The sequence below is a fragment of the Durio zibethinus genome, chromosome 2 (assembly GCF_047325235.1).
Source record: "Durio zibethinus cultivar Kanyao isolate XHJ-2024 chromosome 2, ASM4732523v1, whole genome shotgun sequence".
Lineage (NCBI taxonomy): Eukaryota > Viridiplantae > Streptophyta > Magnoliopsida > Malvales > Malvaceae > Durio > Durio zibethinus.
Window position 1 is genome coordinate 33,150,187 of NC_143163.1, and position 16,979 is coordinate 33,167,165.

The window sequence follows — 16,979 nt, forward strand, 5'->3', positions numbered from 1 at the left end:
AGGTCTCTTTAATCAAATAAAAACTAAATTTGAAAATAAAAATTAATAAATTAAAAGATTGCTATTTTTAGTCTTTTTAGATATGATTAATCTTTTCATTTTTCATTGAACTCTATAGTATTATAGACTACTAGTTTAATTATCACCAAAATTTAAAAAAAAAAAAGCTAAATACGAGCTTTTAAGAATTTTCAAATTATATAATTATAGTCGAAGTCATAATATGCAAGTCGAACCTTATAATCATATAAAATTTTGTAATTAGTTCCACGACATTGTCTAATTATTTTTGTATATTCATAATCATGATGAGTAATCATTAGATTAAAAAAATTTTCATTTTTTCTATCAAGCAAAGTTTAAAAGTTCATGAGGGTATTACTCATTATAATGATAAAAATTAATGCTGCCTAAACGTGGAAAATGAGCAACATATGGCGAGGTATCAAGAAAAGGTATCAAGAAATTTCAAGTATATAGAGCAGTCAAATTTAGACCAATGACTAGCCAATCATCCGTCCATAAAATTTAGATGGCTAGCATATTTGGGCAGGGGATAACTCTACTCTAAACTATAAACCAAATTACCAAATAAATCTGTTAATAAGCTTTTATGTTACTAACAGATTATTCGAGAAGCTCTACACTGCAACCATACGAATCGGGAACAAAAAATCTTGACTGTTCGGATGAGTTTCATTTTTTTTTTTTAATAAATTGATAAAAGGCTTACGTTGAATCATATTCAACCATTTTCCATCAAACTTTTGGTAGAGAGCTTCACTGCAACCACTAATCCTCTTCCCTTCTTTCCAAAAAAGACAAAAAAATTCGTGAGATTTTTATTTTTTGATGATTGAGTAAAACAGCATGCACGTTTCACGTTTGACCAATCATTGTACTATTAATTAACTGAAGAATTATTTCAAAAAAAAAAATTATCCCGAGAATCTCTAGGTACCATTGATAATTAATTTTAGAGCTTACTTATACTTGATAGTAAAAATTTTATATTTCATTAATAAATTATATAATGCAATATTATTAACGAATAAACAAAAATTTTATAAATATTTATAATAAATACATAAATTTTAATTTTTAAAATTTTTTTATTAATAAAATGGCATCATATATTTCATTGTATAAACACTATAAAGTGAGTGTGCATCGAATATAATCTTTAATTTCATTGCTTACTAAATTTCATTGAGTTTGGACCTGGATTCCGGAATATACATTATAAGCTCTTCATGCAATCTCCACCCAAAGCCTTCTCCTATTAAAACATATAGGCTTAGATAGCTTGGGCTGTTGCCTTGATTGATTTTTATGATTATTCTTTGTCGTCTACCATGGAGGATGCCGGGCCACCGCTTCTTTCCCCTGGGGCAGTCGACGAGCACAGCCACCTTCAAGAGCAGTTACTTTCTAAGGCTTCAAAGCCCTCCTTCTCCTCCACCACTTTCACCCTCGGCACCGATGACATCCCTCCCATCAATGGAATACGCGACTTCTTTAGAGAATACTTGATTGAGTCCAAGAAGCTTTGGTTCCTTGCTGGCCCCGCCATCTTCACCTCGATCTGCCAATACTCCCTTGGCGCCATCACTCAAGTCTTTTCTGGCCAGGTTGGCACTCTGGCTCTCGCCGCCGTCTCCGTAGAGAACTCTGTCATCGCCGGTTTCTCCTTCGGTGTCATGGTACGGCAATTAATTATTAATGATGGAGAGGATCAACTTCCACAATGAAAAATTTTTTAGCTTTACAATTTTTGTTAATTATTAATTTCAATAAAATTTTTTTTTCACTTAACTCTCTTATTCTTTAAATTTATTAAAATCAATGGATATAAAAATATTAAAATATGTAAAACATTTTTTTTTTGTGGAACTTCAGAGTTCATATATGAACTTGTTTTTCTCATTAAAGACAAAAACTGTAAATTTCCATTTCCATTGTTAAGAGTTTGGTCCGCTTAGTTCCTAATGAATAATAATATTAACTACAATATATACTTGATTAAATTTGGATAAGCTTGGCATGGGAAGCGCACTGGAAACTTTATGCGGCCAAGCGTTTGGAGCAGGGCAGCCTGATATGCTAGGAATATATATGCAAAGATCATGGGTCATCCTCAACTCAACGGCTTTGATTCTAAGCTTGTTATACATATTCGCGGCCCCACTTTTGAAGCTAATAGGCCAAACAGCAAGCATATCCAAGGCAGCCGGAATATTCTCAATATGGATGATACCGCAGCTGTTTGCTTACGCTTTTAATTTCCCGATGGCAAAGTTTTTACAGGCGCAGAGCAAGATGCTGGTGATGGCGGTAATAGCCGGTGTGGCCTTGGTTTTGCACATCATATTCAGTTGGCTCTTGATGTTAAAACTGGGATGGGGTCTTGTAGGGGCAGCCATTGTATTAAATGCATCGTGGATTTTAATCGATGTGGCTCAGTTCTTGTACATTATTGGTGGTAGTTGTGGGCGCGCTTGGACCGGCTTGTCTTGGAAGGCTTTTCAACATTTGTGGGGATTTGTTAAATTGTCTTTAGCTTCAGCAGTGATGCTCTGGTAGGTAAATTATAACACTGATCACACTACATACCAATGTTTTAGTCTGATAAATAGTATTGGAATTTTTTTTAATATTTGACTTAGATTCATACAAGTTTAGTCAAAAATAGCGCTATTTGATCGGACAATTTACATGAAAATTTTTAAGTGAAGTTTATAAAATTATTTTTTAAAAATGATTTAATAAAAAATTTCAAACTAACAAATTGATAGAATTCAATGTGAATATAAATAATATGTAAAAAAATTATTTATAATTTTAATTTGATCGATATTTATTTAATGATAAAAATTTTATTAATATTTTTACTAAAAATATTTATCTAAATATATATAATTTTTTAATTTTTTTTAAATTTTACACGTTTAATCTATTGATTTTGATTTTTGATTTTAATTTTTAGTTAATCATTTCTATAAGAAACTTCACAAACTTTTTCTAAAAACCTTTATCTAAATCTTTCCCTATTTAATCTTACACTTTTGGCCTTACTATAGTTGACGCTTAATGAAAATTTATTTCCGTAAATCATGTGCAGTTTAGAGGTGTGGTATTTTATGGCATTGATACTCTTCGCTGGATACCTAAAGAATGCAGAAGTGTCTGTGGATGCATTGTCCATCTGGTGAGTAATTATTAGCAGTATTAATTTGATCAGTAGATGCCGGTTGTTGAAACCAATTACTGTAGCTGAATTTCAAATCTTAAAATCTATTCAATTATTATTATTCTAAACTAATAGGCATTTGGATTCAAAAGTAGATGGTTCATAAGAAATCATACTTTCATTTAATTGATTTATATAATATTTTTTAATGAGTGATATTTAATAAATTTAGAATTTAAATTTTTTGTATTTTCAAATTATAGCATTCTTTATAAAAAAATAATAAGTTGGTGAGTGATAATTATTTAAATAAAAATTTCAAATTGATAAAGTCAGGCCGTCATAGTCTACAAATAGAACTTGTAATACAATTAGTACTACTTAATTTGCGGCCTGAGCTTGACTGAATCTGCTTAGGTCTCCTGAAAGTTTCCAATCCTTTATGGGCAAAAAATTCCAAAAGCCAATAATAATAATAATAACATTAAATAATGCTTACTTACTTGAGGAAAAGAAGAAGGTTAAAGAGAAGACAAAGTTGGAATTAATCTGGTGCCAAGTTTTAGTAATATAAAGTCTGGTGGTGGCAGACGATGATCACACGTTGTCGTCTCATTGAATTTGAAGCCTGTCGCGGTTGTTAGAGTTGGCAATTAAGCATTGACGTATGCATTTATGTCATATGGACAATCACATAAAACTGTCCGTAAGCCGGTCGGATTCATAAGTTCTATGGGCATCTCTAAATGATAATTCCAGTTATTTTGGTCTATTTATTATTAAGATGAAAAATTTTTAATGTTAACATATTAATATTTTTTAAAAATTAAAAGACATTTTTATTATTAGATAATATTTCTTAGTATATTTTAGGCAAAAAGTTAAAAAAAACCCTTAAACTAAAATTTAATAATCATCTAAACCCTTATTAATATTTTATAATTAATTAAACCTTCAAACATTTATTTTCATTAATTGAGCTTTTACTAGAAGAAAAATAATTAACTGTTTTTGTCTAATCGATGATTTAATTGAGTAAAAATAAATGTATAAGGCTTTAATTGGATGAAATATATATATATATATATATTTAAGAATTCAATTGATTTAAAATAAAAATTTTAAGACTTGATTAATTATAATAACTAAGCTTAAATAATTATGAAATTTTTGTTTAAGGGTTTTTTCTTACCCTTATGCCTATATGTTATCTAAGGCCGAACACAAATCCAGCTAGACAAATCCACACATATTCACATTTTTCTTCTAAAAAAAATTATTTTAAATATCGATCAAACTCTGTCGTAAGTAAAAAACTATCTAGAAAGATTTAATTGTAATAAAGCCAGGTAATTAAAGTATGATTTTAACACCATGATGCCTTAATTTAGTGGTAAGGAAAAGGTTTTAAAATCTTAAGGTTTTAATTTCAAGTTTAGTGACTTTGGTTATTTATTTATATTTTAATTTGTTAGTTTGTTTTTTAATAATTATAACTTAATTATGATCTAATAATTGATTATATAAAAGTGATATTTGATTATAATTGTAATTTTAAAAAATATGGTTTTAACAAGGTATCATCTAATGTAGCACTATATTATAATGTAAATTAACTTATTGTTTTACCTTACAAACAATATATAATTCCGGGCTGATGAATTTTGCAGTATGAACATATTGGGATGGACAGTCATGATAGCTTTGGGAATGAATGCAGCTATAAGGTATACTTAAATTTACAGAGAGGGACATTTTGGTAGGCATTTTGATAATCTGATTTTAATTATGTGAAAAATGTATGGACAATTGCAGCGTAAGAGTTTCCAATGAACTGGGAGCAGGGCATCCAAGAACAGCAAAATTTTCATTGGTGGTGGCCGTCGTCTCTTCCTTTCTAATTGGTGTCATCATCTCCCTTATTCTCATCATCTTTAGGGATGAATATCCCTACTTGTTTTCAAATGATTCACAAGTTCAAGATCTGGTAAAGGAGCTCACCCCGCTGTTGGCTCTGTGCATTATCATCAACAATGTTCAACCTGTCCTCTCAGGTATATAGTAAAGCAATATTATATAATTTTATAGTAGAAAAAATTGAAAAAATATGGAAAATTGATGGTGCATGCATGCTTTAATTTTAATTTTTGTCTAGGGGTGGCCATTGGAGCTGGATGGCAAGCTGCTGTGGCTTACGTAAATATTGCATGTTACTATGTCTTTGGAGTTCCCTTGGGCCTCACATTAGGGTACGCGCTTGACATGGGTGTCCAGGTATGTGTCTTTGTAGCTAAAAATAAAACCTTTGTTTATTCTGCCATTCACTCCATTAATAATTATTTGATAGATCGAATGTATCACTCATCTTTAAAATATTCAAAATGCCATCCATCACTTTCTTTATACGTATGAACGGGAAGATCAAGATAATATTCAAAATGCATGTTGAAGTATGTCATTCGATAAAATGCCAACTCAACTAACAGTCAAATGTTGTTTTGGTTTTGATTTACCTTTCCTTAGGGAATTTGGTGTGGGATGCTATCAGGAACAGTCTTACAGACTTGTGTACTGTTTGGAATGATATACAAAACCAACTGGAACAGAGAGGTAAATTTAAAAAAAAAAAAAAAAAAAAGGATAGAAGAGTCAACTTTTTCTGCTTGAGCTGTAACATAACAAAATTAGAAGCATAAATTTTCTTCTCCATTTTAATATATTATTGCAGGCTTCAATCGCTGAGGAGAGGATAAAGAAATGGGGAGGAAACATTGAATCTAAAGACGACAATGTGGAAAATAATGCAGAAGACATTATGATTGCAAATGAATGACTTAAATGACCTTTTGGCCCATTATGACGTATTAAGTGAACTTTCATTTTCGTCAGTTGCAAGATCATCTTTCGCTATATGCCCATAAGAGGAGATAAATTTAATAACTTTACATATGATGACAATTCTCTGCAAGAATATTCAAGCTCTCCATTTTTTTCTTCAAAATGAAAATAAAAAAGGAAAATCTTGGAATGCTTTGTTCTCTCTAAGATTAATAGTGTCCAAATATCCACTTCCTTTCATTATTTTTTTTCTTTTTTTCTTTTCGCCGGTGAGAAAGAAATTGAGAGAAGTTAATTTTATTAGTTGACGTACTATCCATAACTATGAATTTCATCTAGGCTTAATTAATTATTTTTGGTTTGAGGTGCTTAATAATTCGATGTTTACAGCTTAATTTCCCCTTAATAACCATTAAACATTTTACAAATACCTCTTCAAATATATATTTGTGGATAAATATAACTTAGTTTTTCTTCAATTAAAGAAATATAATTAAGTATTTCCAAAAGAAATATAATTTTTTTTCAAAAATTTATTTTTACTCATTAATAAAATGATATCCTTTAACCATCAGACATAACCTTAGAGTGTTATCGTAGAAAATTGTTTAGAAGATTGAGAATATAAGCACTCCAATGCAACATTTCCATTACCAATGGTCTTCTTTGTTAGTTGTTAAGTGCTTCTTGTTAGGCATTGATTATAATCTGTCCTATATGGATATTAATACAAAAGAGCCTCTACTCACTCTCACGCAACAAGACCAGATACAGCCACACCCCACAGCAGGTAATACTTTCGTCTCCTCCTCCTCCATATTCACCGCCGGTTCTGAAGACATCCCTCCTATCACCGGCCTCCGCCACTATGCTTTGCCGAATCCAAGAAGCTATGGTACCTCGCCGGCCCTGCCATCTTCAACTCCATTTGCAAATACTCCCTCGGTGCCATAACTCAAGTCTTCACTGGCCACGTTGGCACTTTTGCCCTCGCCGCCGTCTCCGTCGAAAACTCTGTCATAGCTGGCTTCTCCTTCGGTGTCATGGTATATACCATATTAACATCCCTCCCAAAAAATCACATATTTATACTTTTTTTTTTTACTTTCTTGCTTAGTTTCTGATTATAGATATATACTCCAAAAAAAAAAAAAAAAGGTGATGATATAATTGCTTTAACATAACCAGCTTGGCATGGGAAGTGCGCTTGAAACCTTATGCGGTCAAGCCTTTAGAGCAGGGCAGGTTGGCATGCTAGGGGCTCACATGCAAAGATCATGGATCACTCTCAACTCAACGGCTTTAATCCTTGTCTTTTTTATACATATTCGCGGAACAAATTTTGAAGCTGTGATTGCGGTCGCAGAGCAAGATCATGGCTATGGTCGTGATTGCGGGAGCAGCCTAGGTTTTGCATACGATTTTCGGCTGGTTGTTGATTTTTAAAATGGAGTGGGGCCCGTGGGGGCTGGTGGGTGCGGCCGTGGTGTTGAATGCGTCGTGGATTTTCATAGACGCGGCTCAGTTCTTGTATTATTAGTGGGACATGTGGGCGAGCAATGGGCAGGATTTTCATGGAAGGCATTTCAAAACTTACGGGGATTTGTTAGGCTCTCTCTGGCTTCAGCCGTGATGCTTTGGTGAGTGTAAGAAAATAAACTGAGAATTTATGAAAGAATAAATGCCTAATTAACTAACCATATTTCAGCAACTACTGTTCTAATTAACTAGTTTGACTATTGCCTTGAGCCTGTTTTTAGTAATATGGATTAATTTATATGGTTTAGTAAAAATAATTTAAATTGTACTCCTCACATTCAAATTTATCTAGGTTCATTTATACAATTATTTTTTAAAAAAATATTTTGAAACTCATAGTTTTAATTTCAAATTACTGTCTCTTTTGTATAATAAAATAATATAAACTTGTAAATGTAAAATTAAAATTAAATGCTTTGGATCACTGTGTGCTGTTTCTTTTTATTTTATATTCCATATCAATTATATTTTCCATATTTAGTTGTCTTTAAGGATTATTTAGTTCTTATGATCATTATGCATATGCATTTCAAAATTAATATTAAGCAGAATTTTTGTAAATTTGTATAGTAATTAGAGCTATTTTATATGCATTATTATACAATTGAATATCATAAGTTCACTACTAGTAGATGGTGTTGGGCGTAGGCCCCAATGGTGACGTCTAACCAAATCGTATGGTGGGGGAACAAGCCCTTAGCTCAGTCTTTTGTCCTCCCGCTCACTTTTAGGCTTTAGACTACCAAAAAGGGAAAGAAGCTTTTAATAATGGTACAAACATTTTCCAAAAGAGAGAAGCGAAAAAATAAAGTTTTTTTGACAGTATGACGCTATTTATAAGCATTGCAGTGTTATATCTGCATAGCTTAACGATTAAGACTTGACTGGTGTTACGTTTTTTTTATATGTACCATAAAACCATTTATTTATAGCTTTATTAACAATAGGATGCTTGTACTTTTTAGCATTTCAGTTAAAATGTTGTGCAGTTTGGAGGTCTGGTATTTTATGGCGCTAGTGCCGTTTGCCGTATATTTAAAGAATGCTCAAGTTTCTGTGGATGCATTGTCCATTTGGTAAGCTAATTTATCACTTTACTGATTTTCTATAAATTTTTGAACAATTTGCTCTTTTAATGCTGGAAAATGACTGAGTGTATATCATTGATAATAATAAAAAATAATTTCCTTCATCTCTTTTGAACAATATCTAATAATTCTAAAATTCAAATCTAAATGCTTATATATTTTTTTATTTTTAATAAAAAAAATTGAGCCCTTTGGAAAGAAGATTGAAATTGAAAAACCTTTCATGCCTTTGTTTCTACTTATTTCTACTTTCTCATCAAACTAAGTATTATGTAATGTTTAAGAGACAAAGAAAGGGGACTGAAAACACACCCAAACACTCCATCAAGTCAGGCATAGAGGGTGGCATCCACAAACTGAGTTTGCTCAGCATTTGGTCGTTCATTATCTTCTCTATATTTATGGAAACATATTCATTACCACTCTATGTGAGAACAAAAAATAAGGAAGGGGAATGAAAAAATTGGAAAAGGATCTCTCCATTACTTAAAAATCAGTGAAAGGTTTTACTGATTTATTTAAGCATGATAAATGCACTTTTAACTAAAGTTATAATTAAAATTTAATAATTCTAAATTAAAATTAAAAAATGAATAAAAATTAATTAAAAAAATAAAAATGATTTGAACAAAAATTTGTCATAGATTTAACTGAAAATATATATATCGCCCTTAAATAAAGTAATGAAAACTTTCATTGAATTTTAAGTAGCGGAAACAATCCTTTTTTTTTTAAAAAAAAAAAAAATAGTGTATGTTTTTTTTTCTTTTTTAAATTTGGTTAAAATTTAAAGGAAAGGAAAAGAAATGACATTCTACCCTTTTTTTTTTTTTAATATTGAATAATGTATTAGAAAGAAGAGCAAAATGGTTTCATTTTCCTACTCCGTTGTCTTTTAATTGTTTCTTTCTGCCTTAATGTCTTCTAACAAAGCTGCCAAAAATTGCAGCTGTAACATTGTAGGGTGTACGACCATGTTAGCTTTCAGGATAACCGTGGCTGTAAGGCACTACATCAAAAGCTCCTAAACAAAGTAGCGAGAACAAGAATCATTAGACAACAGCTTGGATTACATTAATGTCTTTCCTGTTTTACAGTGTGAGAGTGTCGAATGAACTGGGGGCTGGATATCCGAGAAAAGCAAAACTTGCATTGTTTGTGGCTGTGATATCTTCGTTTTTCATTGCTCTTGGGCGTAGCGGCCATTCTGGTTATCTGTCGGGACAAATATCCAGACTTATTTTCAACCAATTCACAAGTTAAAGAAGTTGTTAAGGAGCTCACCCCATTGTTGGCCTTCTGCGTTACTCTTAACAATGTTCAAGTCATTCGCTCAGGTAATAGTAGTTTCAATGGGATTTTGTTGAAACATACATACCAATAAGGAAAATTATATAGAAAAGAAACTAAAATATGGTATGGGTTGGGGCAGGGGTGGCTATCGGAGCTGGATGGCAAGCTTTTGTTGCTTATGTAAACATTGGGTGTTACTATATCTTTGGGGCTCCTCTGGGTTTCATATTGGGTTCCAAACTCGACATAGGTGTCAAGGTAATTCATTTCCATTTGACTACCTGTTTTAATCTCAGAGTAAAATTTAACACTTTACTATTATTATTATTATTTTGGTCATGTAATGGTTGGTGTGATAATCCATTGGCATTCGATGAACATTCAGGGAATTTGGTGTGGAATGTTATCAGGGACAGTTGTGCAAACTTGTCATTTTTGGGATGATTTATAAAACCAACTGGAACAAAGAGGCAACAATTTATTAAGCATTTTCAAAAACTCGAACACTCGTGTCAAGTTTCAATCTACGCTTGGTAATGACTAATCCGTGAGAATTTTGGTGCAGGCTTCTATTGCTGAAGATAGGATAACGAAATGGAGAGGACCTAAAGAATCCAGAGAAAACAACGTAGAACAATGAAGGCACATTTCACCTACAAATTTTACTACGGATTGGTATGGAATGCTCTCAAATTTCTCTTCCGAACAATAACTGAACAATGAGCGGTGATGTACGGTCATTTCACCATCCAATTTTATTTCCCATTCTGATGAGATTCTCATGATACTGAGGGAATCCTGCATCACCTTCCCACACACTCACTGGTCTTAAAAAGTAAATATCGATTACTGTTTTAAAACTAGAAATAAAATGATTAACAAGTAATACAAACCAAGATCAAATTTCCCATTCTCTATCTAAAAACAAGACCATCCATTTTAGGCCATTATCTGCCTGTCAAAAAACATAATAAAAAAAAGCTTACATAAGACCATAACCATAAGCATCTTAAGTTCAATTTGTTTTGCAAAAAATAATTTTTGAAAAAAAATTTTTAAAAAATATTTACATTTTTTGAATTGAAAAAATTTTCTGTTGTTTAAATGATTTAATGAAATATTTTTCGTTATTTGATTATTTTTTGAAAAATCTATTTTTTTTAAATAATATCAATATAACTATTAAAACATTAAAAATTATTTATTATTAAAGTATATTAAAATTATTAATATTTAAAAATAATTATATTTTCATAATATTTAATATTAAAATATTATGTTAATATAAAAAATACTTAAAATAAAACTATTTATCATTCTTTATATTATTTATTAATATATTATAATATTATTTATTAATAGCATATATTAATATATTATTATAATATTTATTAATATATTATTATTTATTTATTTATATAATATTATTTGTAAGTAGAATTATGTTTGAAAGCATTAATATATAATTCTACACATAAACTACTCTTTTTCGAAATATGTTTTTCACTTTACAAACCCGTAAGACAATTTCTAAAAAAATAACTTTATTTTCCATTGATCAATCGATTTTTTGTCAAATAAAACACATGAAAATACGAAGATCAAGTTAGCACAAAATGAACGGAATCAAATACTCGGTTAATGGCAAGAGGGAGGCAGAGAATTTATAGCCACGCAGCATATGTAACAAGTCAATTATCTATTATTCAGCAAAAAAAGTCAATAAATTTATTGATCTCAAGCCTGATAAAAGCATTCCAGGTATCTTTTATGCAAAGTGCTGTAAAGAGCAGGGCAACCTACCCAGCCATTGCAGATGATCTTAATTCAGGGTCATGTTAGTGTTAAACCTGGATCAAGTAAATCCCCAGCCAGTTTTATTTCAAAGAAAACTTATCTGCGTTATGCAGAAGGGCTGAAGGGGGTACAACTATTCCCCCATAAAAAAAGGTCGAATCACAATCAAATCCCCCAGCGTTAAGAAGTGATGCTATCAACACCGGTTGAGAAATTATCCTTATGCCTCACTTTATGCATTTATCATACCGAAGAGCTGATGGCAATATTGATAGAAAGTATAATGAATTCAACCAATGAAATCATTTTCAAAAGAACTTAGATCTGCCTAGCTCACACCTTTCATTCTCAAAATACCATCTACATAGTTTCCAAATGATGGTCACCATTCGATCATCCCTTAATGGCTCCATAACCGATTGTCTACACTTCCCCTTTTGCTTCTCTGATGATCTCTTCACCTTAACTTCTTGAATAGGTATGAACACAAAACAAGACAAATGTGCAATAACAAGAGATAGCAAACCATTCCCAGATTAGTAAGCCACTAGTGACAATCAAAGTCGGCCATAAACCTTCCTCCAACTAGCCATGCATCTGATACTATTTAAATTTAAAGACAAATAACCAAGGACATGACTTCATTTTGATCCATAACAGCTACTCATAAGATTGGGTTCTGCATGGTAAAATGGCTCAGGAGAATGCACCGTATCACTGAATTTTATCCCATAATTCTCCAATACAGAAAAGCACTATGTTCAGTCCACAATAAGATTCATTAAATTTCCATTGACAAAGCAAATATTGATGTTAAAAAAATAGATATATCAACATTTTTGAACCACCTGAACGTGAGCAGGTAAAGCTTATCAAATCCCACAAATAATAATGTTACCCCAATTGCATCCAAGGCTAGTTTATTGTTCGACTTAAATTGCAACTAATAATGTACATTATATAACTAGATTGACGAAATTCAACAATGCAAAACACAGCAAAATAAACATAATAACTCAAATCTTAGCACACATACGAGATATAATTGAGCCAAACTACAAAATCTCATTTCAAAAATAACTCCAAACAACGTAAGATAATAATATAACAGAAATGTCATTCAGATCCAAAAACTAAAACAAAAAACCTAACCTAGGCGCTAAGCAGAACAGCACCACCAGCCTCCTTGATCTTCTTCTCAGCAGTTTTGGACACCAACTTAGCCTTGACCACGATGGGTTGATTCTCAGGCAACACACCTTTTCCGAGGACCTTGAAGTACCCGTACTGGGTCACGTCGATCATCGGCGCCGCATCCTTGTTGGCTTTTGCCTTCACGTCCTGTGGAACAAGAGACCAGAGCTTATCGATGTTGACGATGGGGCAGTAGAACTTGTTGCGGAGCTTGTGGAAGTACCTCATACCCACTTTCCCGAAATAGCCAGGGTGGTACTTGTCGAAGAGGATCCTGTGATGATGCATGCCTCCGGCGTTTCCGCGACCTCCCGGGTGCTTGCGGTGCTTTCCGATACGACCGTGACCGGCGCTCACGTGGCCGCGCTTCTTGCGGTTCTTCTTGAAGCGGGTTGTCATTTTTGGATTGGTGTGGATCTGGGGAAGAACCGAAGGGTTAGAGGCGGCTGAGAGACGGGAAAATGAGAGTAGGGTTTGTGGGGATTTTATTTTGGCGGAGGAAAATGATGGCGGGTTTTTGGTTTCCAGGTTTACCCTCTAGGGTTTTGTGATTTTACGCCTGTGGTGAGCGTAAACAAGGTTCGGCCCTTACGCCTTTGGGCTTTGGGGGGTTGGATTAAGAACGTGAACAGAACGGATATTTGGAATTTTATTAGATATTTGTATTTAAATTTGATTAATATTTTAAACATTTGAATTTTTTTAAAATTTAATATTATTATCCGAATCCATTTAAATAAATATTATCTATTTAAATATTCAAATCTATTAAAATATCAGTTTATTTAATTTTTTTAAAATATAAAATAAATAATAATTTACTTTAAAATTTAAGTTCATTTTTTATTAATAATAAATTAAAATTATTTTTTAAGGTCAGAAATTTTCTGAGTATAAAATTTTATATATTTTACATATATAAACAGTTAATAAATTCAAAAATAGATTTAGATAACTAATATTATTCAATAAAATTTAAATAGATTTGAATATTAAATATTTAGATGATACTATCCGCATTCACTCTGAATTCATCACGAATATTAAATTTTTATCAAAATTTGTTAATTATCAATTTATAACAATTCAAATATGACATTAATGAATTAAATAATGACATATATCTGTTTATTTACTATTTATTGATATCCCTAAGTTGAGTCTAATAAGTAAATAAAATCAAAATTAAAAAAATAATTATTAAATTATTTTTAAGCTAAAGGTTAAAAAATATTTTATTAATAATTAAAAAATTATTTAAATTTTTATTTTTTATTACAATCAATCATCCTCTATTTGCACTCAATTAATTCTTTATATAGATGAAAAAATTAACATTTTGATTTTTTTTGTCAACTAAAATAAATTTTCATTTTATTTCAATAAAATGGATAAAAACTTATTATATGACGCAATTAATATATATATAAATTAAATAATTTCTTTTTTTTCTATTTTCTCTCACCTTTCTCTCTTTAAAATTTCTCCAAAAATTCAATTGATTATAGTTTAAAAGTTGATTGATTAAATTTCAACACATGATTACATTTTATCTATTTAAGAATTTAATTCAGTCAAAATATAAGATTAAAGGCTTGATTTATTGTAATAAAATATTAAAAATTTAAATAATTATTATATAATTCAAGGGCACTTTTAGCCCTGTTAACTTTTTTTATCAACAATTAAAATTTTTTACTTTTAGCCATCTTGGCTTAATAATAGAGAATAGGCTTTAAAACCCTAAGATTTTAAATTTGTCCCACTATGTATGGATCTAGTTCAACTTTTATGTTGAATTTATCCAGTAATATTCTAATTTTTTTGGTTTGATTATTCAGTGATTATGGATGCAAGTAATATTTGATTATTATTGTAATTTATACCGTAATTTTAAAAAATATATATTGTCTTTAATTTTTATTTTTTTTCTTAAAATCACTTTTATTTCATTTTTTAAATTTGTTAACTTTACTCATTTGACGTCTTGTAGTAGGATTTTTGGATAGGCTCAAGATTAAAATGTTAATAGAATTTATAAAATTTAAGAATGATCAAAAGACACTTTACGTTTATTTTTAATTATATGAAATTTATTTCTAAATTTTTAGTTTTTTTTTAATTTTTAAAATATAATTTTCATATTTCAAATTTATTTAATTAATTATCATTGATTATAATATACATGTACTATAATATATTATTATATATGTATTATGCATGTTTCCTATTATTATGAAATTTAAAAAATATATTTAATATATTGATAATAAAATTTTTTAATTTTACAAACGAAATTAAGATGACAATACATATCTCACTTTTACTTTAAATTTATTTTTTTTATTTTCTTAAATATACACTAAAAAGTCATAAATCACCATTTTAACATAATTGAAAAACTCTAATGTTAATATATTTGATAATTTATATAAAATATATATCATCGACGAAAAATAAATGATTAAAACTAAACTATTAATAGTAAAGAACATGATTTTTTTGTGTGCATATAACATCAAACAAAAATTATCAAGTTGTGCAAAAGCAATTTCGACCTTATGTTTTCTGAGTTAAAAATATTACCTCGACAGTTTAGCAAATTAAGGATGTGAAATAGTAAAATTTCGCAAGTTTCCATAGCTCTCAACATTGAAAATAATTCAAATCCTTTTCATTTATTTATACTTTAAATTTGTATTTCAGAAATTTTTGGATTAAAATTTAAAAATTTATAAACTAAAATTAATCTAATAAATAATTCAGTTAGATATAAATTCCATTATATCTGTGATTTCTCTAAACAAGTTAATGACACATAAATAAACATTATAAATCGCGTAGAACACCCACATGACACTTTAATCATTTATAAATTATAAATTTGCTTATTTATATTTATAATTATAATTTTAAAATATATTTGAAAAATATAAATATTCACGTACGAGATACAAAATTAAATACTAATATATATAAAAGTAAGGATGTGAAAAATATTTTGAACTGACGAAAATTAACATAATAGTTAATTATATTTCTAAATTAGCGTTTTAATTTTTTATTATAATATTAATAAAATATATTCAATTTATAAATAAGAATAAGAATTATACTTTCATTGAAAATTTTTCATTAAATAATTATTTTATAAATAAAAACAAGTTTCTTGGAAATAAAATTTTTCAAGTTTTCATTGAATTGTTTTAGAATTTTAATTTTACATTAACCTTAAAAGTAATAATCTTTATGTAATTAACATATGATACATTAATATATATGGAACAAATTTTACCTGATAACATGTACTTTACTAATTTCAATTATATAATATATATATATATATATTTATAAACATGGGAAGTTTTGATTTTTTTTGCATTGAAGAAAAGGAGCACTTATATTCAATATATTTCTAAACCACTATTTTATTTTTTATTATAAATATTAATGAGATATATTCTATTTATAGTAAGAACTCTCGTTCCATTCAAAAACTTTCACTAAATAAATTTATTTGATAAACAAAATTGAGTTAAGTTTATATTTTTTTCAAAATTGTAATTTTATATTAACATTAAAAAAAAAACTTTATGTCAATTAACATTTGATATATTAGTATAGAACAAGCTTTTCATATTAACAACCATTTTATTAGTTTCAATTATTTATATAATATACAATTATATATTCAAGATATATTATATATTATTTATTTTTTTTAAAACTTAAAATTTTCTTTAATGCTAAAAGTAATAAATGTTACTTTGATAAATTTTGCAAATGAAATAAACCTTATATGTTTGTAAATATTTGTACAATATACAAATATATTCAATATATATTATTATTTAAAATAAAAATAAATATTTACATACACATGACAATGAATACTAATATATAAATATAAAAAAAATAAAAAAATATATAATATGATTGTGGTGTCAAATTAGAACAAGTTCTATCATTTAATTTTAAAGCTAAAACTTTACTAGATCTTTAAATGGATTTCATCATTTATCAAATTTAATATTTTGTTT

The 16,979-nt window shown here is 29.2% G+C and overlaps 2 protein-coding genes and 1 pseudogene across 3 annotated transcripts; 2 read left to right on the top strand and 1 right to left on the bottom strand.

Moving 5' to 3' along the window:
* The first annotated feature begins 1,152 nt into the window (after nucleotides 1–1,152).
* On the top strand, nucleotides 1,153–6,161 carry LOC111317436 (protein DETOXIFICATION 29-like). Its single transcript, XM_022919862.2, has 8 exons — nucleotides 1,153–1,703; nucleotides 2,038–2,579; nucleotides 3,122–3,208; nucleotides 4,861–4,917; nucleotides 5,006–5,244; nucleotides 5,346–5,464; nucleotides 5,714–5,800; nucleotides 5,919–6,161. Exons 1-8 carry the CDS (start codon nucleotides 1,356–1,358, stop codon nucleotides 6,021–6,023), a joined length of 1,584 nt encoding a protein of 527 aa, XP_022775597.1. The 5' UTR covers nucleotides 1,153–1,355; the 3' UTR covers nucleotides 6,024–6,161.
* A 135-nt stretch (nucleotides 6,162–6,296) lies between these two features.
* On the top strand, nucleotides 6,297–10,502 carry LOC111317437 (protein DETOXIFICATION 29-like; annotated as a pseudogene). The gene is made up of 6 exons (XR_016332418.1): nucleotides 6,297–7,074; nucleotides 7,217–7,668; nucleotides 8,557–8,643; nucleotides 9,753–9,992; nucleotides 10,088–10,206; nucleotides 10,334–10,502. The product of XR_016332418.1 is annotated as a protein DETOXIFICATION 29-like (transcript).
* A 2,288-nt stretch (nucleotides 10,503–12,790) lies between these two features.
* LOC111317904 (large ribosomal subunit protein uL15x) lies at nucleotides 12,791–13,417 on the bottom strand. The gene has a single exon (XM_022920418.2). The coding sequence runs from the start codon at nucleotides 13,336–13,338 to the stop codon at nucleotides 12,898–12,900; it is 441 nt and encodes a 146-aa protein (XP_022776153.1). The 5' UTR covers nucleotides 13,339–13,417; the 3' UTR covers nucleotides 12,791–12,897.
* Between the last annotated feature and the right edge of the window lie 3,562 nt (nucleotides 13,418–16,979).